At 41.5% G+C, this 21,165-nt stretch overlaps 2 protein-coding genes across 3 annotated transcripts; both read right to left on the reverse strand.

Annotated features, from left to right (window-relative positions):
- Window positions 1-364: 364 nt before the first annotated feature.
- Window positions 365-7,160, reverse strand: treh (trehalase (brush-border membrane glycoprotein)). 2 transcript variants are annotated; one of them, XM_078105258.1, is made up of 16 exons: window positions 6,949-7,136; window positions 6,370-6,503; window positions 5,964-6,064; window positions 5,733-5,880; window positions 5,560-5,647; window positions 5,179-5,279; window positions 4,953-5,045; window positions 4,639-4,755; window positions 4,298-4,420; window positions 4,163-4,212; window positions 3,526-3,726; window positions 3,211-3,428; window positions 2,150-2,261; window positions 1,545-1,657; window positions 1,395-1,448; window positions 365-1,013 (listed from the first exon to the last, which is right to left on the reverse strand). In XM_078105258.1, exons 2-16 carry the CDS (start codon window positions 6,450-6,452, stop codon window positions 876-878), a joined length of 1,740 nt encoding a protein of 579 aa, XP_077961384.1. In that variant the 5' UTR covers window positions 6,453-6,503; window positions 6,949-7,136; the 3' UTR covers window positions 365-875. The 2 variants fall into 2 exon arrangements, with proteins under 2 accessions (XP_077961384.1, XP_040048607.2); XM_040192673.2 differs by having other exon boundaries at window positions 6,370-7,160.
- A 486-nt stretch (window positions 7,161-7,646) lies between these two features.
- Window positions 7,647-20,562, reverse strand: ddx6 (DEAD (Asp-Glu-Ala-Asp) box helicase 6). Its single transcript, XM_040174581.2, has 14 exons — window positions 20,367-20,562; window positions 19,045-19,632; window positions 18,895-18,958; window positions 18,385-18,489; window positions 17,619-17,748; window positions 16,793-16,939; window positions 15,447-15,541; window positions 14,889-15,011; window positions 14,638-14,766; window positions 14,271-14,387; window positions 13,940-14,003; window positions 11,835-11,936; window positions 11,546-11,725; window positions 7,647-10,626 (listed from the first exon to the last, which is right to left on the reverse strand). The coding sequence occupies exons 2-13, from the start codon at window positions 19,236-19,238 to the stop codon at window positions 11,550-11,552; spliced, it is 1,446 nt and encodes a 481-aa protein (XP_040030515.2). The 5' UTR covers window positions 19,239-19,632; window positions 20,367-20,562; the 3' UTR covers window positions 7,647-10,626; window positions 11,546-11,549.
- Window positions 20,563-21,165: the final 603 nt, after the last annotated feature.

The raw sequence follows: 21,165 nt of genomic DNA on the forward strand, positions 1-21,165 counted from the left end.
TTGTTGCAGTTTCTATCCATTTTAGCCTGAGGTCTTTGTGTGACATTGTCACACTTAAGTTAATAATTGACTTATAGCCCAAAACCTTTTTAGTGAGGTCAGAGGGACCTTGAAGAGACCAAATACTAATCAGCTCAACCTTTTGATAATAACCAAAGTCCCAATTCCCTCAAGGCGTTGGTGAGATATCGCCCCCGTGAGAGCGGACTGGAAGCACGTACAACCCATAAAAATGAGGCCTCAGGAGGGGCTGCTGCCGGTCAGAAGAAGCAAATTACCTTTTCCACCAGCAACTTCATTTAAGGGTACCACATGTTAGAGGGGTTGCGGCCTTCGACCGCGGGTGCCAATAAGGACACTGATGTCGGTGGGCAGAAGTCACTTTATTTAACATGGAAGTCTCCAAGTTCCTCGGTTGATTTGTAAAGGTTAAATAACATTGTCTTGAGTCCAACAGTTTCAACATTAATACATTCCACCTTAGTTAAGCAATACACCAAGTAATTGATTTAGTTGAGTCTGCAAGGTCAGTTAGACATCAGGGATGTGATGTGAGCAACTGTGACCAGAAGGGCCCACATGATCTGCATCATCTGATATTGCCAGAGATCATTTAGCTCAGAGGATAAATACAAAAAAAATCATCAAAGGAGGGTTTTTTTTTGAGAATATTGTATCCTTTTCACTCTCTATGAAAGTTAGTCTGATCATATTAGAAGAAAAAAAATCTAGAAAACATGAAAAAAGTGAAAAATGTAGCAAGACTTTTCATGTCCACTCGTGTGTTTGAAGTCTGCCAGTGGAAGAGTGATGCAGTGCAGTGAAACCAGAAATAAAACCAAACCTCCAATACGGCTTTTTTTGCCACCTCCAATTCACTGAAGCATGAGAGCGACTGAGATGACCAGAGGCAGCACGAGGCCAGGAGACACGCTTCTGCTTCCTGAGGCGAGTGTCGCCCCATACTGGTCCAGGAGCTGCAGGGCTACACCATTGGTCCAGCCAAAGCCCAGCTACAGAGCAACACAGCAACACAGCAACTCTTAAAATTATGCTTTCAAATATACGTAGCACTTTAGTAAAGCAGCAAAATACAGTGATTGCTGTGAAACACTAAGAAATAAAACGAGTGACTAATTTCTGCTGATGGTAGGAAACCTTAAGTGAAAGGTAGACAACAACAAGACCCAACAGGGTAAGATAATTATACAAAAAAAGATAAGGAAAAAGACAAAAGAAAAGGAGATAAGAACAAAGAAGTGAGAGTATGGATTATGAGCATGCAAATGTCTTCACGTTAAGAGGCAGAAATGAGGTTAGGAGCATCGGCAGCAATCAACACAAAAGAAAGACTTTAAACAGATTAGACACCGTCAACACATGAAAGGAAATACCTGAACTTCATATTCTCCTCCACCACCGGGTTTGCCATCGCCGTTCACGTCATACTTTTGGGGGAGGGGGAGAGAATGACACATTCTGAGCCAGCTGTTGTATCACTGTGCAGCACAAGCGCAGACTTTTGGAAACCACAGATTTCTCACCTTCTCAAACATGGCTTCATATTTCAGGTACGCCAGCCAGTTAGTCTTGATCCAACGCTGTGCCAAATCAAATGCAAGTTGATTAGCATCCTTTGAAGGCAGTTTGGATAAACCTAGAAATACAAAAATATTATTTATTTATTCAAACTTAGTTTTACAAATTGTTTACGCAAAATCCCTTTGCATGCACAGGTTTTAGGGCCAAAGATGAATGTAGCTAATCATGTACCACTACGCGCACTATGACCCTTCTGTGCTCAGAGACCACTCCGTAGCAGTCAATGTAATTTATTGAATTTCTTCATTAAATTCAGGGTCAGAACTTGCGCAGCGCTAAATCCTTGGTACGGTAATTCCACAGAAGTTAAGGTAAAGGTCTTCCCCTGAGACCATTAAATGTCGACTGGATTTCTCTGAAGAATTTTGCCTTTTACCCGAATCAGACTGTTGAACATGGAGGCCCAAATCTGGGTGTACCGTGCATCTACAAGGAAGCATGTGTGCATGTATGGAGGAAAATCAATGTCAAAATCGGAGAGCGCAAATCAGGTCCACCGATCACAGTGCATTTTCAGTACAGGTTTAAACTGCTTACTGATACCAACCATGGATGAGCATGTGTTGTAGAGGAGGCCATGCATTAGGATAGTCCCACTGCTGGCCAGTCTCTCTTAGCGATGTTGGGACTCCATTCGGGAACTGCAGAGCACTACTTTCCTGCACAGACATTCAAAACCAGCAACCATAAGTGCATGCATGGATCTGAGCAGTGCGGTGTGTGCGCGCCATCTGCTGGATTTAGTGGGAACATTTTATTGAGGGTTGAGGTGGCGCAGGGGGTAGAGTGGGTATGCTGGGAACTGCAATGTAGGTGGTTCGAGTCCCGGCTGCCCCATGTCTCAAGTCGAAGTGTCCCTGAGCAAGACACCTAACCCCTAATTGCTCCCTGGGCAAAATGCAAAGCCATGGGTTTAAGGTGTAATGTAAGTTGCTTTGGATAAAAGCGTCAGCTAAATGACCTGTAATGTAATATTTTTTGTAACTTTGTAGCTAATTGGGCATCTAGGCTTTGGGCTACTGACCTTAGAGATGCACATTTAGCCATAACTCTTTAGTTAGTTAACAGAATAGAACAAATCATACTACTACTGTGTGGGAAAGGGCAAAGTGTGCTTCTAACACAGGCCGGCCTGCCTCACGTACACCATCTTTATCTCGGACCTCAGTAATCAACATAAATAAATGTACACTCGTTTTGACAAGATACACAATGTACGGCAATGCTAATTTATTGAATAGCAATAGATTGTAAGGTTGCACCTAATAAAGTGGTCACTGAATGCATCCTCAGAATATTTGATCAGGTTTTGGACAATACCCAAAAAACATTGGCGGCGCAGGGTGAACTCATTTGAACCTTCCTATATTAGTGTGTTTTATATTTATTTTCCTCTGTAAACCCAAACTTATGTTTCCAAAATACTATTAGTATCAGTATCAATTAGAAAATGTCTTTGATAATCTCCGTCCAAATTGGCAACACCTCTACTATATTGTGGTTGCGTCAGATGTCTCACATTCCGGTAACAAATCTCTAGCAGGTAAATTGGGGAAAATATGCAATTTCCAAGATGAGACCACAATGAAGACTAAGATGTCCACCAACCTTCAGATACTTTACTGCATTCTCTGCCATGTCAGGCCGAGAGTAGCACTCTGCCCAAACAGGTGCCAGGTTTGAGGGGTAAAACTCAAAGCGTTTGGAGTGTGTCATCAGGTTGAAGTCAAACCAGGCTCCCCGCTCCGCATCCCACAGCACGGACTCGATCGCCTCCACTCTGCGGGCTGCATATTCGTCATACAGAGCGCTTGAGTTGCCATCACCTGCCAGGAAACACCAGTTATGTAACACCGGGTGGGAAATAAAAGTGGTGTGAAGGCTACAGTTAGTTCCAAGGTCAAAGGCTGCCTGTGTAATCACCCAGTATCCTGTGAAATGTAGCAAGAGTCCTCTCGTTGAGGCACATGAGAGCATTGAGGTCAGTGGGCACGATCTGACTGGTGCTGGTCTCCCCCAGGTTGCCGTTACTGCCGTCGTACCCGGAAGCGTACCAGCGGGAAGTGAAATCCCAGCCTGACTCTGCTCCCGCTTTCAGATCCATCCACAGCTGCTCCTTACGCACTGAGGGCAAGGAAAAAGCATCTACTGCAACGGAGAGCCACAACTAACCGGCATCCGAAGTGTCAAATATCCAACATATTGTTTGATTTTTAAATTGCTTCAGAGACAAAAGAAAAAGGAATGTCTCTGCCAATAGTAGGGAATTACTGATGAGTTTCTATGAAAAATAAATATGGATTAAATATTGAAAACAAAATAAAGAAAACTTAAAACTAGCTGTTCAGTTAAAATTGTCAGCATTATATATTCATACCATGGTACGGAGGAATATTCAGAAGATATTTGTATTGCACAGATGATCAAATCAAAAAGATATTCCACTTCTACCAATTGGAAACAATATATTTTTTCCAGTGATATCTTTAGATCCGTTGTGTTCTCAAACTCAAAAGGTGGACTCATTCAGCCACCAACAATATAAACACTAAGAGTTTACCATTCGTGAGTCCTTCAGCCAATTCCAGATCATCTGTGTAGGATTCTGGCCTATTAAAAAAAAACAGTAGGCAGAGCCGTATACACAAAACCGAAATTGTATTTGATTGTGTATTATATTTATTTTAGAGCGTACCTGGGCAAGTCCACCTGCACGTGGTACCGGTTCATCAGATGCTCCGTTCCATTTAGTGGCACCCTCACAGACCGGTTGTGCATCCAAAAATTGTACTCCTGCTCCAAAGCCGGTAACGCTACTCTGAACCAGGTTCGTGCAGACAGCAGAGATAGAATACTTCAAGGTCCTTAAGATCGGCACACAACATGAAACTTGGAGCGTCTCCTTTTCATATCAGAAGCAGACGAGCGTTGAGGTTTTGTTGTTTAATCTGCTTTTTGTCTGTTCTGGGAGAGACTAGAGGAAGCTGGAGAATGACAACATGCTTGGCAGGACTTCAGCTCAAAACTAAATATCACCTGAGGAACTCTCTGTCCTTGGTTGCTCGATAGTAGCTCTCCACCATGAGAGTGAGGAATGGAGGCTGACTGCGCCTTTCATAATAAATCCGCCCACCGTTTGGAACGAAGCCATATCTGTAGCAGTGATTGAGGAAAAAAAAAAATGTTATTTCACAAATCTTAAAACACCAGAGAGCTCGCTATCCAAAATGCACAACCTGCGTTGCTGAATGACTTCTTCAAAGTGAGCCCCGGCTGAACTACATGCAGCGAGCTGGATTTGTGTCTTCTTTTAAAGTGCTATGAAAGACTAAATGTGCTTTGGGGCTTACCGGTTAACGAGGTGGAGGAAGTTCTGTATCATCCCGCGGGCCGTGTCGGTCATCTCTGACAGCAGGAGCCCGTTGATGACCCAGTAGGAGTCCCTGAGGGGCACACAGAGAGGCGGAGGTCACTGTCCCAGCAGAGACGGGCCAGGACAGGCGGGTTGTCCGTCCTCACTGACCCGGCGCGCCTTCATTCTCAGACGAGAGCGCGGCTTCGTTGTTGTTCACTCACCAGTAGTAGAGCTCCCTGAAGCGGCCCCCGGGAACTACCACGGGGTGTGGGGTGTATATTTGCGAGTAGAGTTCTGGCTGGTCTCTAACACCTGCACTGATCTGCAGGAGAAGTCATTGATTTTATTCATCAACAATGTCGTTCTTGATGAATCAGAATCCTCTCAGTAAATCATGTGGTTACCAAGTCATTTAAAAAGATGAACATTGATTTTACTAAAGCCCATTTGCCAAATGACAAAATGCTCGTTTGGTCCAAACGTACAGAACAAAACCAGAAAAGATTTTCAATCTACCAACTGTCCAAAATAATTTACAAAATGACTGGAATGATAATCTGAGAAGGTGTGCGACGTTTGGGTCTTGGAGCTCCATCACTCACCTTTCTGCCGAGCGACTTCCACAGTAAATGAATCTTTCCTGCCCACTTTCTTAATTCTTCGTCTGCTATTCCTTCCAGGAACTTTGGCCTGCATTTTAGAAAATAAAGTCACGTCAATCAAGCAGACTCTAAAAACCCGTCACTGTGCTACGTGAGTATTAACTGGTTCCCACTTGTCATGCCAGTCTGGTGGAGTCCACGACTCAAACTCTGTCCCTGGTTTCTCAAAGTATGCGTTTAGGAACTCCTTCAGTTTCGCAGGCGCGACCATCTGGTTCGCAGATTCATTTGTAAGGTTGCGAAAAGCAGACAAAACCACATCTGGAGAAGACACAAAGAGCACCCGCAGCAGCCAAGTAATGAGGAAATGACCTGGAACAAAATAAACGTACCGACTGACTTACCAGGAGATTCCCTCAGCTTCATGTCAACAAAGTACTTGTCATCGTCGAAGAATTTGGCCATTTGCACTTGATGCAAAATGGGCCCACGGCAGTAGATTTGACTGAAATTAATGTAAACGGTTGTTAAACAGATCCGATGTACTAGTGTGCAAGTACAAAGTCTATCAGCACAATAAGGTCATGTGGGGGCAAAGGTTAGTTTAACTCTTGCTTTGAGAATTCTATGAAAGAAAAACCGCAGTACTCTGCCCGCTATTCTTTCCCCCTCATTAGTAAAAGTGTAAAGAATCAGACGCTGAGGGGTTCAGCGGCATATTAACCAAAGCTTCATTTCTGAATCAACATTAAGAGTGATCAAGTGTCCTGTATAGAAAAACCTTTTGAATAACAGCTTGTCATTTCTCACCTGTCACATGGTGGTGGAAAAGTGTTATTTACACAGGCGAAGAGCGCCACCAAAAAAAGGCTAAAAGGTCCCAGCGAGCGCATCTTGAGCTTTGAGGGTCCAGAGTAAGAGTGAGTCTGCGTTCTGAGGAACGCCTCCAGGTCAGAGTTGATATTGCAACACATCAGATTAGAACCACAGCAACATCTGGATATCAGTCATTTTACAAGGAACTGAAGTGCTTGCAAAGCAGAGTTAATTTTGGCAGCTATTTTTGATTGTCTTAAGACGAAAATGCATTTTAGTTTTAGTCACATTGTCATTTAAACTAGTTTAATTAGTTTTAGTCTAGTTTGTCGACAAAAACTAGACTAAAATGTAATTAGTTTTAGTCACATTTAACATTAAACTCCTTTTCTTCCCTTCTCAGGCCCAGGGACCCCCTGTGTTGTCTCTACACTTGGTTGTCCATTAGATGTCCCTCCTAGGACAGGTCTATAGCAGGGGTCGGCAAACTTTTAGACTCGCGGGTTTTCCTCCACCTGCTCTGTGCCGCCACGTCCTTCACCTGCACTGCGCAGTTCTATCAAAAGGATTTACCTGTCACGCCAGAGAACAGAGCAGAAAGGTCCGACAGTCTGTTAAACGGGTCTTCATGTTTCCGTGAAGCAGCGCGGCTTCAGCCTGCTAACAGGCAGCTAAACAGAGACCGCTGAGCTAAACTAACGAAGCCACATTCAAACCTCGCCGAAGCGTAAAATAGTCGTCGCGGTCCGCAGTCGGTGCACAAGAACCACCGCTGCACCGCTGCGAGCGTTATGGGTTCGTGGATGACGTCATCATGACGCGTTAATATTCAATTAAATTCATTTTATTTTGTATAGCCCAAAATCGCAAATTACAAATTTGCCTCAGAGGGCTTTACAGTCTGTACACATTCAACATCCTCTGTCCCGAAACCCACCATCGGCACAGGAAAAACTCCCCACAAAATGAAAAAACCTTCCAAGAGGGAAGAAACCTTAGGGAGAACGTCAGAGGAGGGATCCCACTCCCGGGATGGACAGACTACAATGGATGCCATGTGTACAGAATGAACATCCGCCGTAGGGGGCCGTACTTTGCGGAGTATTGTGGTCAACATTTGTCTTAAAAGTTAGAATAGATTTAGTTAGTTTTTATGACTAGTTTGTCACGTCTTCGCCTCGTTTCGGTCATGGAAAAAAGGTCGTTAACGAACATTTTTGGTCATAGTTTTCGTCGACGAAATTAACTGTTGCAAAGGACAACAAAAACAGTAAATTTCAGTGAGCTTTATTATCAACAAAACTTTCAATAGAATCCAATAATATTTAAGACATTTTTCAAACTCAAGTCCAATTTAGCATCACTGAAAATCTTTCCAATTAAACAACCAAATTTTCATAAAATAACAACGGAGTCTTTAATTATTTCTTAAACTTGGAGACTTTTAAACAAGGTTAACTCCACTTTAACGTTTCATTTGAAAAAGAACTAGGGCAATTTTGCAAACCTTTGTATATCCATTAACATAACTTTGGAACTTGATTGTATCTTGTTTTATTGCCAAAAGGCTCCTCCCCATATTATTTTACTGATGCATCAGTTCTAAAAGAAATCCTCACATCCTCAACAGCAGGTAAGCGGCCAGATTATACACAAGATGTTATTGTTTCAGAACCATCGAGAGGGGACGAACATGTGCATCAGGGCAGCAACGGCATCAATTTAGCCACCCCACAAATCGGAAAAAAAAAAACACCTTAAAGAATGAGACAATAAGTTACTAACTAAACCAATTACGTTGCCATTCAAGGGGCAAGATGCTCTTGTCTCAGTCTTTAAGGTTCTCACAAGGCAGCTGCTGGCAGTAAAGCAGCATGCCATCAAAAAGTAGTACTACATTACATCTTGAGGCATCGTCAATTTTTTGCTGCGCGAGCATTTCGCTGCTTCACTGCCAGCGGCTGACAACAGGCAGCTGCCAGGCTCCTGCGCCATTAGATCCCTGCTCACTCAACTAATGTTTCACTTAAGTTATAATGCGTTTAAGAAGGCCCTCCCGCCCTAACCAAGCCAAATTAGGTGTACACGTATTCAGGGGACCAGAGTTGAGAGAACAGGGATCAGTTCTAACCAATGAGAAATAAAACGGTGACTTTTTTTTAAAACTGATTAACAGTCATTTAAAAAAATTAAATGTGCAATACTACTTCTCATTGGCTAGAAGTCTAGAGAGCATCTCACCATAACAAAGGGAACCGTGTCTGCAAAAAGATTTCCGCTGATCAATCGGGTGGTCAGAGGACCTAAATGCAGAACAAGGTTAATATATTGCATAAAAACGCAAGAAAATATATTCCAAAATCCGAAATAAACAAGGGCAGAGAAAAAAAGCCATGAACTCAGCAGTCTGAGGTGCCCACAGTATTTTCTAAACAAGCAGTCCGACTAATTGTATTATGCAATGCTTTATGCCAATTTCCCCCTCTGCCATTCATTGTTTTTAGATCTGCATCGCACTTTTCTCCCATTTGGGCATTATGGGTTTACAAAAAGCAGCGCAGTCAGTGTAATTACTGAACCATCTCTGTGCAGCCCAACCTGCGCGGGTCGCTTTTAAATTGAGCATCTTGTGCGAGCTGGTTTTAAATCAAGCCAGCCAGCCAGCAATGCACGGAGTGGATTCCTGCTACATTTTAGGTCAGATGGTTCATTTTGATGCATTTGGCAAAAAATCTTCAAAAAAGGGGAAGGGGGAGGGCAGAAATGCACAGCTTCCTCCTCCACATTTGAAGTGCTGTAGCAGCGCTTACTGAGCACAGCACATAACAGCCAATACCTCCCCTGGAAAATAAAGTCTCTGCCAATTTGGCTGCACTGCGAGTAGTACTACTACATGATAGAATATGGTTCTCGTCCAATAACACCAATTTCTACAACAGGATATCTTCGAGTGAGTCTCAAGGGTCGGTTTCACAAGTTAAGGCTGGTGACTAAGAATTCATTACTCAAATGCACAAGATTGACAAAACTGTCAGTCTTGACTGAACACTTTAACACTGATAGCAGGAGAATAAGGGCAACAATTGTAAGGGCTAAAGATTATCAGTGAACTCTGCCTCCAAAATAAATTTCATGCACAAGCTCTTTAAATGTTTTAAATTCCAATAAACTCTGCAATTTTTAAAATCATAAATAAATGCACAGGCCAATATTGCAGATCAAACAAAAGTTAAGAAAACAGTCCAGTGCTAACAAGGTGGGGGAGGGGCAGTTTGTTGGCCAGCCTTTTGAATTTGTTTAAAACAATCTTAAAATGAAGGTATATACACAGGATTTAAGGTGCAGCCGACATGTTGGCTACACATCTCGCAGAATAAAGTATGGCCATCCATAGGAAGGTGAAACACAGGACGAAAAAAAAAAAAAAAGTGTTCAACAAGTAAACTCCACCAGAACAGGAATCCTCATGACTCGTAGCGCTGAGAGGCTGCTCCTTCGTATTTAGTGTGAAGACAGGAGGAAAGGTTCTGGGTATTTTAGAAGCACAAGCTTCCACACGAGCCACTGGACAGTCTGGCTGTCTCTTGGAACAAAATCCAGCATCTCTGTCCATGGAACATCCAAGTTCGTCAGCCAGACTGAAGTGTGCAGCGAAGCCAGCAAAGAAAGGTCATTCAGACCGGCTTCCCTCCTAATTACCTCCATTCTGTCGCAAATAGATGACGAACCAAGGAAAAAGAAAGCTATGAATTCACCTACGAGATCGGACATTAAATTAGAGTGACAAATTTTCAACTAGGCGACCGTGAGTGGTGTGAAGTGAGCGAGATGACGGAGAATGAAGGGTTATTACTTTAGAACGAGTCGATCTGCTTGTTAAGGCACTTGATACAAATTGGTTAAAACTTCCCAAAATAAAAACATGGAGAATTGGATGGTGTCATATAGCGGTCTGTTGGTGCTGGCTTTGCAACATTGGTGGATATGAATCTTCCCAATGTGCATGGATACATTTGACTTGGTCCCATGCTTTCCTCCCGGTGCTTAGGTCTTCAGGTGTGTTGGTGCAGCTCAGAGCCCTTTAAAAAGGCAATTGAGTTCTTTCTGAAACGCGTCCAATCAAAATACAGATTCCTTATGGTGGCCTCCAAAACAGGAAGACTGACAAACTGTACATAAATGAAAAACGAGAGCTCCAAGACGGGGGGATGAAGGGAAAAAAATACAATGGGGAATCGAGGTTGGACTGATCTGTAGAGAAGAAAGAACCAAGTTAGTTGCTTGGAAAAATGTGTGTCTTGTAACTCCTGATGCATTAGAACTCAAAGTTATGAATAGTCAAGAATTGAATAATTTCAGTATGCAGGCTGAATAAAGTGTATATGTACAATTTGCATCCAGGTAAACTTCTCCACGTAAACTTATAAACATAAATCCACTTGATTATCTAAATACTAGGGTCAAATATCAAAGTTAACTGCATTAAAATATCTTCAATTAACGCGTTAACAGCTTTGTTTACTTCCGATGTGCGTTGACCCCTGACACAAAACCGCAAACCGCCGTGTGCTGCAATCAGTTAGATCACAGAAAGCAAGATGGTAGCTGAAGATGGAGCTTCTTGCATTGGAAGTAAAACAAACAGGTGCTACATACAGCGGAGAACTGCAGAGGAATTCCTCCACATGTCAAACAGTTGTATGCTAAGCTAGCTGCTAGGTTACTTCCATCTCAACATTAGGATTTGCATCTAGAAAAAAAAAAAAAAAGAAAATCCTAGTTTTAATTTTACTCATGGAAAATCTTGTTCCAGGATTCTTCGGGTTACAACTTATGTTTCATGGTGCTTTGAGAACTGCCGTCTCAAAGCACGGAGGCCATTGCTTATTGAACATTTGACAGGTTTCAAGGTGTTAATAGTCCTCTCCCGGAGCTCGCCATTACACGGCACGGCTGTAAATGCACAAGGTAATGACCGTAATAAAGGATAAATCACCTGTGGTTGTCAGTGAGTTTTATCAATGCGCCAGCAGGCTCAATAGCGGAGCACAATAATATCTATTCTGACTTGTGTGGTAAAATTGCCACACAAGCCAAATTGCTGAACCAACATCAAAAGACAGGAAATTTGAAAACGGGGTAAATTATGCTGAGCGGTGCGTGAACTCACTGGCTCATGGCTTGATTTCTTCACCACTCTCACTGTGGTACTCGGCCACATACAGGCTCTTGTCGATGATGCCGGGGATGGGCTTGATTTCTGTTCCCAGCTGCTCCTCAATCCCTTTTAGGTTGAAGCGATCATCATACGTGATGAGGTTGATGGCCAGACCCAAGTGTCCAAAGCGGCCTGGATATTAGAGGTGTGAAGGGTCAAATCATCATTTCATCACAATCTTTGGAGTCACCCTAAAAAGTATTACACTGCACAGTTTAATACAAGTAATATGGGCTCTTACCAGATCTACCAATGCGATGAAGGTACGTTTCTCCCAGCTTGGGGAAGTCGAAATTGATCACAACATTCACAGCTTGTATGTCAATTCCTCTTGTGAAGAGGTCTATAAGAAAAAATAAACCAACATGAAATCAGGAGCAAAAGGGTACGAGTCCGCCGAATAACAAATTGAGGAACTGCGTCAATACTCATTTTCTACAGTATTGATGCACAGGAAGTAGCTGGGCTTTCTGCTCTTCTCTCAGAGCTATTTATTGCTAATATAAATCAAATACTAATCTAATCATTTAATGTATTCCAGTATTATGACAAATCTACCACAAACCAAACCGAAGTGTAAACAATACGTACGTGTGTGTGTGTGTGTGTGTGTGTGTGTGTGTGTGTGTGTGTGTGTGTGTGTGTGTGTGTGTGTGTGTGTGTGTGTGTGTGTGTGTGTGTGTGTGTGTGTGTGTGTGTGTGTGTGTGTGTGTGTGTGTGTGTGTGTGTGTGTGTGTGTGTGTGTGTGTGTGTGTGTGTGTGTGTGTGTGTGTGTGTGTGTGTGTGTGTGTGTGTGTGTGTGTGTGTGTGTGTGTGTGTGTGTGTGTGTGTGTGTGTGTGTGTGTGTGTGTGTGTGTGTGTGTGTGTGTGTGTGTGTGTGTGTGTGTGTGTGTGTGTGTGTGTGTGTGTGTGTGTGTGTGTGTGTGTGTGTGTGTGTGTGTGTGTGTGTGTGTGTGTGTGTGTGTGTGTGTGTGTGTGTGTGTGTGTGTGTGTGTGTGTGTGTGTGTGTGTGTGTGTGTGTGTGTGTGTGTGTGTGTGTGTGTGTGTGTGTGTGTGTGTGTGTGTGTGTGTGTGTGTGTGTGTGTGTGTGTGTGTGTGTGTGTGTGTGTGTGTGTGTGTGTGTGTGTGTGTGTGTGTGTGTGTGTGTGTGTGTGTGTGTGTGTGTGTGTGTGTGTGTGTGTGTGTGTGTGTGTGTGTGTGTGTGTGTGTGTGTGTGTGTGTGTGTGTGTGTGTGTGTGTGTGTGTGTGTGTGTGTGTGTGTGTGTGTGTGTGTGTGTGTGTGTGTCACAATCCAATCAAGGTGCCAAAAGCCTCCCATCACTGAAACGCAGGGCAGCAGACCTCTAAACCAGACGCCTTTGTGCACATAATACATTGCGTTACTTCCTCTTGACAGTTAAATACCACACGCTTCACGCGACAGTCCTTTGGGTTCCTTAGTAGCAATGGGTATAATCCATTTTTGCTTTTGTTATTAATGTGAAGTAAAAAGCTGGTCGTTATGTGGTAGTTGGTTTTAGTACGGCATAGCTGTATCATTTAATTGTTGAATTGCCACAATATTTCGGTAGCAATCATTCAAAAAAATGTCTGCCTTTTTTTAATTTAACCATATGTAGTTAGAGAACATCCCCTAGCAAAAGTCCAACACATCAAATTCCCAAATTGTGAGGATTTAGTTCTGTATATATTTAAGTAGCCCAGCAGTTGTATCAACCTTTGTAAGTAGTCAACCACCACAAAGACCATAATATAAAATAGAAAGTTACAATCAATAACACTATGTATCGTCAGTTTTCTAATCAAACTGGATGAATTTAAATAAAAATAAATGTTTCTCAATTCAAATTGCACACATGAATACATAAAAATATCTCTTGAAATAAAGTATTAGATTTTAGGAAATTATTTTTTCTGCTGCTTTAAATTAAGTATTCATGGTGAAGTGAGGTCAGCCAAGGAAACCATTATATTTTCTTAAAGAATAATGTGCAGAAAATTTGTGGTTGATGTTTCATAGTGGTGCTTGAAATAGTTTGTCTGGAGTTGCGATGCCAATTGGAATAAACTTATTTGATCGGTTAAGTGGCCTCACGCGAGATGCTCTCCAATGTAATTGTTAGTATGTTTCCTGGACCACCGAATGAGTGCTGGGTGGCTAGAAAAGTGTTCCGATAGAAGTGTGCCTTCAGAATAAGTTCAATTATCGATCTGTTTTAGGTCTAGCTACATTGGCGTCTGGGTGGAGAACTGGATCCCGGTCCAGTCATAGGTATCCTGGGCCTATTAGGCCAAAAGATTCACTAACCAACCCGAGCGATTCCGGCTAACGGCTCTGCTACTTACCAGTGCAGACAAGATTCCGGCAGAGGCCGTTTCTGAAGTCGTGGAACACACGGTTGCGATGCTCCTGGAAAGCAAAAATTTTTTTGGGTGTTTTGATTGCTGTGGAAATAGGTTACAAGTCTATAAGCTCCATTATGTTTTATGAAACATTTGACTATAAAAAGTACAAGCTAAGCTGTACAACTGGGAAAAAATTTGAATATATTAACTTTAGTAATGGAAGACATCCGTTTCCCAGTCTTCGAACATGAACCAGTTACATTATATCCCTGTTTGAAAACTTCTTGTAGCTGGTAGAGCTGGCATTTCAGAGGCAGTACTTTGAGCTGACCTGTCTCATCTTGGCATGAATGTAGAAACATGAATAACCAAGTTGGGAGATCTTCTTTGCAAGGAGTTCCACTCTCTGAGAAGAGTTGCAGAAGATTATAGACTGGTTGATCTGGAGCTGTATTAAAAAAAGAAAACAAATACTTATTAAATTAATGTTGGAATTACAAGGATTCCATCTACATCTTAAATATCAAATAAATTTGCATTTCCAAAGTCCAAAAAAAACAGAACAGATTGACAGATAACTCCTATATGACAGCATCTGCATTCAAATAATCAGTCCAGTCGGCATTCTACAAAAGTTTTAATGACGCATTGGAAAGGTTCTAACACAGGGTGACAAAGTGCAGACAGTCACTACTTACCCTGGAGAACAAGGTGTTGAGGCAATGGACTTTTTGCCTTTCAGTTACATAAGCGTAATACTGGGTCACACCCTTCAGTGTAAGCTCCTCCATCAGGTTTATCTCATAGGGCTTCTGCAAGTGAGCGTTCTACAAACCAAGGGAAGACCGCAGTGGTTCTATTTAGGTGGTCTGACGTATTATGGTGACAGATATTAGCATGAACGAAATTATAAAACAAGCACACAAAAGTGTCAATGATAAGTGTGTACCATGAACTTCTGAACGCTGATTGGGAAGGTTGCAGAATAGAGCAGGATCTGCCTCTGTTTGGCCAGGAAGCTCAGCATTTCCTCCATCATAACCACAAAGTCCTGAGACAGGAGTTTGTCAGCCTATTGAGCAAAGAAACACAAGGGAAGAGCACAGCCATTGAAAGAACGCTTCAATTGTAGTAAGGCCACACTTGTGGCCTTACCCTGGCTTACTACTCACAATTACTTGAATCATTTCTGTCATAGGAATTGCATGATTATACATTGTTCATTCTGTACACATGGCATCCATTGTAGTCTGTCCATCCCGGGAGTGGGATCCCTCCTCTGACGTTCTCCCTAAGGTTTCTTCCCTTTTTTTTCCCCTCTTTTTTTTTTCATTTTTTGGAGAGTTTTTCCTGTGCCGATGGTGGGTTTCGGGGCAGAGGATGTTGTATGTGTACAGACTGTAAAGCCCTCTGAGGCAAATTTGTAATTTGCGATTGTGGGCTATACAAAATAAAATTACTTGACTTGTTCATTGACATTGGTCAAACAGAATGAACATAAACTTACTTCATCAAGAACAACCATCTGCACTTGATTGACTTTGGCCACTCCTTTCTTGATGAGGTCTAGAATTCTCCCAGGAGTGGCAATGACCACATGTACTGTAAAAAATGTATATAAAGCGTTGGCAAAAAATATATAAGATACAGCAGATTCTACAAAAGAATGGCAGTGTTAGGTAGGGCTGCAACAAATTGATTAAATCAATGAAAATTGATTATCAAAAGTGTTCATCAATTCATTGAGGAACGCAATCACTACACCACCCAATGAGTCAGATACAGAGCTAACAAGCCCTCGTTTTCAGACTAGACTGAATTGTTTAAATTGAGTATTTAAATGTATTTCTTTGAGTAGCATTAGGAATGTAAAGAAATCTTACACACACATCACAAAAGTTTCAGAACAACCGCCTTACATTGTGGTTTTGTGATGTAGCTGGTGAGTTATAAAAAATCTTTTTGAAGGATTCCGTGCCAATTTCAAAGTGGACAGTCCCTACACTTCAAACCAAAGTGGATGTCATTCCAACAAGAGAATCTTATGAGAGGCTGTTTAGGACTCAATGTTGAGACGCTCTCTCACTCACTGAGACACTCCAACACGTACCAATAAAACTCTTCCATTCACTACTGAAATGCGCGCGCGCACACACACACACACCCACACAGTAAAACTATGCACACGCATATATAAAACATACATTTATGTAATGCAATGTATATATATTATTTATTATGATGATTTCGATTTGTATTAACTTGTTACTACTGAAGTTCAAAATCCAACATGTTGAGTCAGCATTTTAATTTCTAGCTATTGTAGGGGACTAAAGACCAAATCCACGGGACCCTTTAAGTGGAAGGGGCATAGCTCTGGTGACACGGGGGGTCAAAAGGGAGCAGGAAGTGAATATGAGATGCCTTTTTGTTTCCATGCTCCTTCACTATGGTAATAATCGTTAGATTAGTCAAGAAAAATAGTCGTTACATTAGTAGATTACAAAAATAATCATTCGTTGCAGCCCTAATGCGCGTGCCTAGGTTTACAGAGTATGTATGCATGCGTGAGTGAGTGAGTGAGTCAGCAGTGTGTGAAAGCATTTCAATAGTGAACGTAAGTATTTCATTAGTACGTGTAAGTGTGTCAGTAGTGAGTGTCAATAGTCCTAAACGGCTCCTCAGAATCTCATTTGCTTGTATTAAAACTAACCAATAAGCTGTACACTTACGGCCTTTGCTGAACAGGCAGTTAAGAATGTGAAGTAGCATTTAAGATGATGAACACAGCATTTGGTAGGAAAGCAAGGTTTCAAAACATCAGGGGCACAACGTGTAGATTGTGAAGTTTACCAGTTTCATCAAGTCTCATGATGTCATCACGTAGGTTGGTTCCACCTGTAGTCGCCATTACCTTTACTCCACCCATGTGTTTGCTGACCTGGATACTTATTTGGCTTACTTGCAGAGCCAGTTCTCGGGTCGGCACTATGACCATAGCTTGAAACAGACACACACACACACTTGTGATGAGTCACACGCATTTACCCTGGGCAGGCCGTCTTAATTTGGCAACTTTGACAATCAAGCCACGCATGCACACGTTGTTTGAACATAAGTGATTTAGTAGAATTTTGACGCATTAAGAAATGTTTTTGTTTTGTATTTTTAAAGAGTCCTGTACATTTATTCTGCCATGTTTTAACTAGTGATGGTATAGTTACATAATTTATTGCCTTGCTGACAAAAATCGGTTTCATTAAATTTTTTATCCTCATTTCAGTGATACATCCCTTTAGGTGTCCCCTTAGGTGACACAGCATTGGGCACCAGGTATTAGTTTCTATTAATTCCAAAATGACTATGTTGAAGTATAGATTTCTTTGATTTCCAAAAGCAGGGACTAGTCTAACTAGAGACAAAGGGCGGAAAGTTTAGATAAGTATACAAATATGTTCATGCATGAGACCCATTGTTAGACACCTAGACTAGTGCTTTTAGACAATGTATACAGTGCAAACAAAGCCATTCTACAGTCACTGATCAATTAATTATTGTTATGCAGTCATTTCAATTAAAGATTCATCCAATTTTATTCACCATCAGAAAAATGAGCGCCTGACTAAGATGAGGAAAGAGTCAAGTGTCCTCCGCTGCAGCAGAAAATGCGCTTCCTCACCTTGTATGCAGTCCCTCTTGAGGTCAATACGTTCAAGTAAGGGAATGAGGTAGGCTCCACTCTTCCCCGTGCCGTTTTTGGCTCTGGCCAAGATATCTCTTCCTGACAGTGCAATGGGAATGCTTTCCTCCTGTACAAAAATCACCAATGACCGTCAAACACTAGACTACTTTTTACAGATGGATAAATACATACCTTATTGTGTTACAATTAGTGGTTGACCAACCACTATTGCCACGTCACTAGTATAATAGATTTTAGTAGAACTAGAGGGATGGAGCATTGATTTTCTCCTGCACAAGACGACATAACTCACTAATTGCTTCTGTCCCTTTCTGTTACTGTGCTCCATCAGCAATAGAAAAAGAGTACTTGCCAGATGGAAGACATTGAAACTAGAGGTGCTGTGCAGCATCATCTTTCACATAAGATACGTTAATACAAATAAAGCAGATTAAAAAATAACTACAGTAAAATACAAATTGCTAAGACATTTTAGATTGCATAAGTTAGTCATCAACTTAAATTAGTTACTATTGAAGTTAGTTATAAAACTAAACTCCAAACTAACCAGATAGAAACTGATCCCCGTCGTTTGGTTTTATTTTGAACTAGACGCAAGAGATATTTAAAATCAGTTCTGGTAACTCATAGTATGGGAATAACAGCCAGTTATTTTCCAATGCACCTATCTCTAAAATGATGAAATTAGGCACCGTAAGCACTAAAATGTTGAATGTCAAATCTGAGTAATATCTGAATGTACCTGGATTGGAGATGGCTTTTCCCAGCCCATCTCAAAGATTCCCATGAGAAGCTCCCTCTTTAGGCAATAATCTTCAAACTCGTTGCCTTTAGTTGCAGTCACATCCTGTAATCATGACGTCGATTAATTAGCATTTGATTAACAAGATCCGATAACAGGCTTAGAAACTAATGGATTATGCTCTGACAATTAAAGGGAAGGCAGGAAAATATTAAATTAAACTTTCTCTTACAGCTCAATAGCCGTGTTAACACAAAGCAAATTTAAATAATAATTTTCCCCGTGGTTTACAATTAAAGTATACATCATTAAAAGTAGCCAAGCTTAGTTGGACTTGCTAGCAGGTCCTGTAAGGCAATACTCATCAGAACTTTCTGTACTTTTATGAACACTGAAAAATGCTTTCAAAGCAATAAAATAAAACAAGTTTGAGTAATCAAAATATTTATCCAGTTTCTATTTCCAAATTGAAAAATTTCCAGCATAACCAAAGAACCATCTTTTACAAACCGAAGTTTTCATCCTCATGTCTTTCGGGGGCAACTTCAAACTCTTCTTCCAGTCATCTCCAGGCCTGTGGATGGTGAGGTCTTTGTAAGCAAAAAGCATGGCACAGAACGGCTGCTATACTTTTGGCAACACGCATATCTTATAACTTACTTGACAGCATTAGTTGTGAGGGCCAGTTGGGAAGTGCCGTTGTTGATTGCGCCTTTCATCTGGTTGAGTGGCTGTGGTGGAGGGCCTGCTCCACCTCCACCAACTGCTACAACAGGCTTAACCGAGCCTCTGAGCTGGACGTTCTGGTTGGACAAGCCCAGAATCACCGGGTTCTCCGTCCGGGCGGTGCTCATATCTATGTCTTTTGTTTCAATAGCGATGGAATCTTTTACGGTGTTTAAATGAAGTCTGCTGCAACCACTTCAAAATAAAAGGCTGCCCTTCACTCTCGAGACTTTAAGGGTTATCCAAATATTAAATTGTTCAAATCGTATCACGGCAGGTTCAACAACGTTGCAGTTTTGCGGACATCAAACGTCAAAATAAACAAATACCCCATTTAATGATCAGATATCTTGTAAATGCGAATTTCTGAGGTTCAGTTCTTTACATTTCAATAATCTGCCATGGTCATATGGAATATCGTAGTCCAGAGGCCTTAGCTGGCTGTCACTATGGGCAGACTGTTTATCTAGCCATGTTATGTTCAGTCAATTAGCCTCTTCTTCCTCTCAGGTTCCTTCAACCCTGAAAAAAAAAAGACAAGTGTTAAAACGTCACGCACGTCAGTTGTGTGGTAAGACGCAAATTCCTGTATTCAGAAGGTATATACTTATAAAGTTCTAACTTCGCTGACAAATGACTGATAGAAGGGTTACATTGATGGCCTTACGTCCCATGTTAGCCGGCACATTAGTCTTAACCATTGCGAACAATATGAAGACGGGGATACGCGGAAAGTAACGTTAAATCATACACATACATTAACGTTATCTGTATGGTTACCACTATTATACGACATGTGAAGTTCAAGTGGAAATTATCTCAACTCATGGTTGACTAGGAACATGTAAGGTACGTTAAATCCTGTCTTAGTAGCCAACGATAGAGGGGAACCCGGCTAATGCTACGGCTAACCACCGATATCTGGCTAACTGACGTTAGCACCCAACGCGGTAGATTCGGGGTAATGTTACGCGGCACCGGTAAAAACGTTAAAATGACAGTTTCAGAATGTTTTAATACAGTGGGCCCGTCATAACGCTAGTGCAACTGCGAACTGACACATTTCCCAGTCTGAGATAACAAACAAAACTGAATATCCACCATCAACCAGCGCTAGTTAACGTTAGCTAACTCCGAATGGATTGACATGCTAGGACGGCTAGCAAGCTAACGAAATGGCTAAGGATGGCAAACGGTGAACGCATCTGGTAAACAACTAGCCACGGATACAACCTATTTAATGCGCATGCAATTACCTTGGATCACTTCAATAATTGGTTCTCTATGCGGTGTTTGTAAGGTGTACAATTTTTCTTTTAGCCGACTGCGAAGAAGTCTTGTCAACCAAACGTTCAAGATGGCTTCCACTCGTATTTAAACCCGCCCCCATCCAACCAAACAGCTGATTTCACTTCAAATCAGCGAATTATCCGCAGGGGACATTTGTTTTCTTCAAATGTAAGTGACTTGGACTGTTGTATTGTGCTTACCCTCTATTTATCTCTATAGATAGAACTACCTGGCAAGTGCAGATGAAACACAGCCAGCGTGTGTCTCTCCACAGGTACACGGACGGGTGAGGTAGCTGGATTACATTGCAAGATAGCTCTCCTGTCCCTGTCCCCCAGCATATATACTTCTGCCTTTTATTATTATGATTAATTAAACACAAAAAAAACTTAACGATTATTTATATTATTTGAAATTATTTCATTTCATTAGAATGCATTGAACTGCACTCTATGCTCCATGTTATACTGTAACTAAGTGTATAAAGCCTACTTAATAATTACAACAGTCAGGCATTTAAATATATAACAGCTGAGAGCTGTTACATAGAAATAAACGGTGGAGGGTTAGTTCGGCATAGCTTTTCTAGTTTTATACTTTTTCTTTAATGACTTCCCATACCCGAATGTACCTGCAAACAGCTGCAGTAGCAAAATAGTCTGTAGGATCAAAGTTATAAAGTTATAAAGGGGTTTATCTTCTTTTTTCATTCATGATGCAATCAAGGAAAACAGAACTGAAACCAGTTACAAAATCTGCAGGGAT

The sequence above is a fragment of the Gasterosteus aculeatus genome, chromosome 1 (assembly GCF_964276395.1).
Source record: "Gasterosteus aculeatus chromosome 1, fGasAcu3.hap1.1, whole genome shotgun sequence".
NCBI classification, from domain to species: Eukaryota; Metazoa; Chordata; class Actinopteri; order Perciformes; family Gasterosteidae; genus Gasterosteus; species Gasterosteus aculeatus.

Bases quoted from the DNA above. Each gene is read 5' to 3' on its own strand.
- ddx6 (XM_040174581.2), bottom strand. From the start codon at position 19,238: ATGAGCACCGCCCGGACGGAGAACCCGGTGATTCTGGGCTTGTCCAAC. The intron at 15,012-15,446 runs GTAAGTTTATGT...TTTGCTCAATAG, and splicing joins AGATGGTTGTTCTTGATGAA to GCTGACAAACTCCTGTCTCA. The intron at 11,937-13,939 runs GTAAGTAGCAGA...TTTTTCTTATAG, and splicing joins CCGGAATCTTGTCTGCACTG to ACCTCTTCACAAGAGGAATT.
- treh (XM_040192673.2), bottom strand. From the start codon at position 6,533: ATGTGTTGCAATATCAACTCTGACCTGGAGGCGTTCCTCAGAACGCAG. The intron at 4,421-4,638 runs GTGATATTTAGT...AACCTGGTTCAG, and splicing joins AAGGACAGAGAGTTCCTCAG to AGTAGCGTTACCGGCTTTGG. The intron at 3,727-4,162 runs GTAAACTCTTAG...CCTTGCCCTCAG, and splicing joins GGCTGAAGGACTCACGAATG to TGCGTAAGGAGCAGCTGTGG.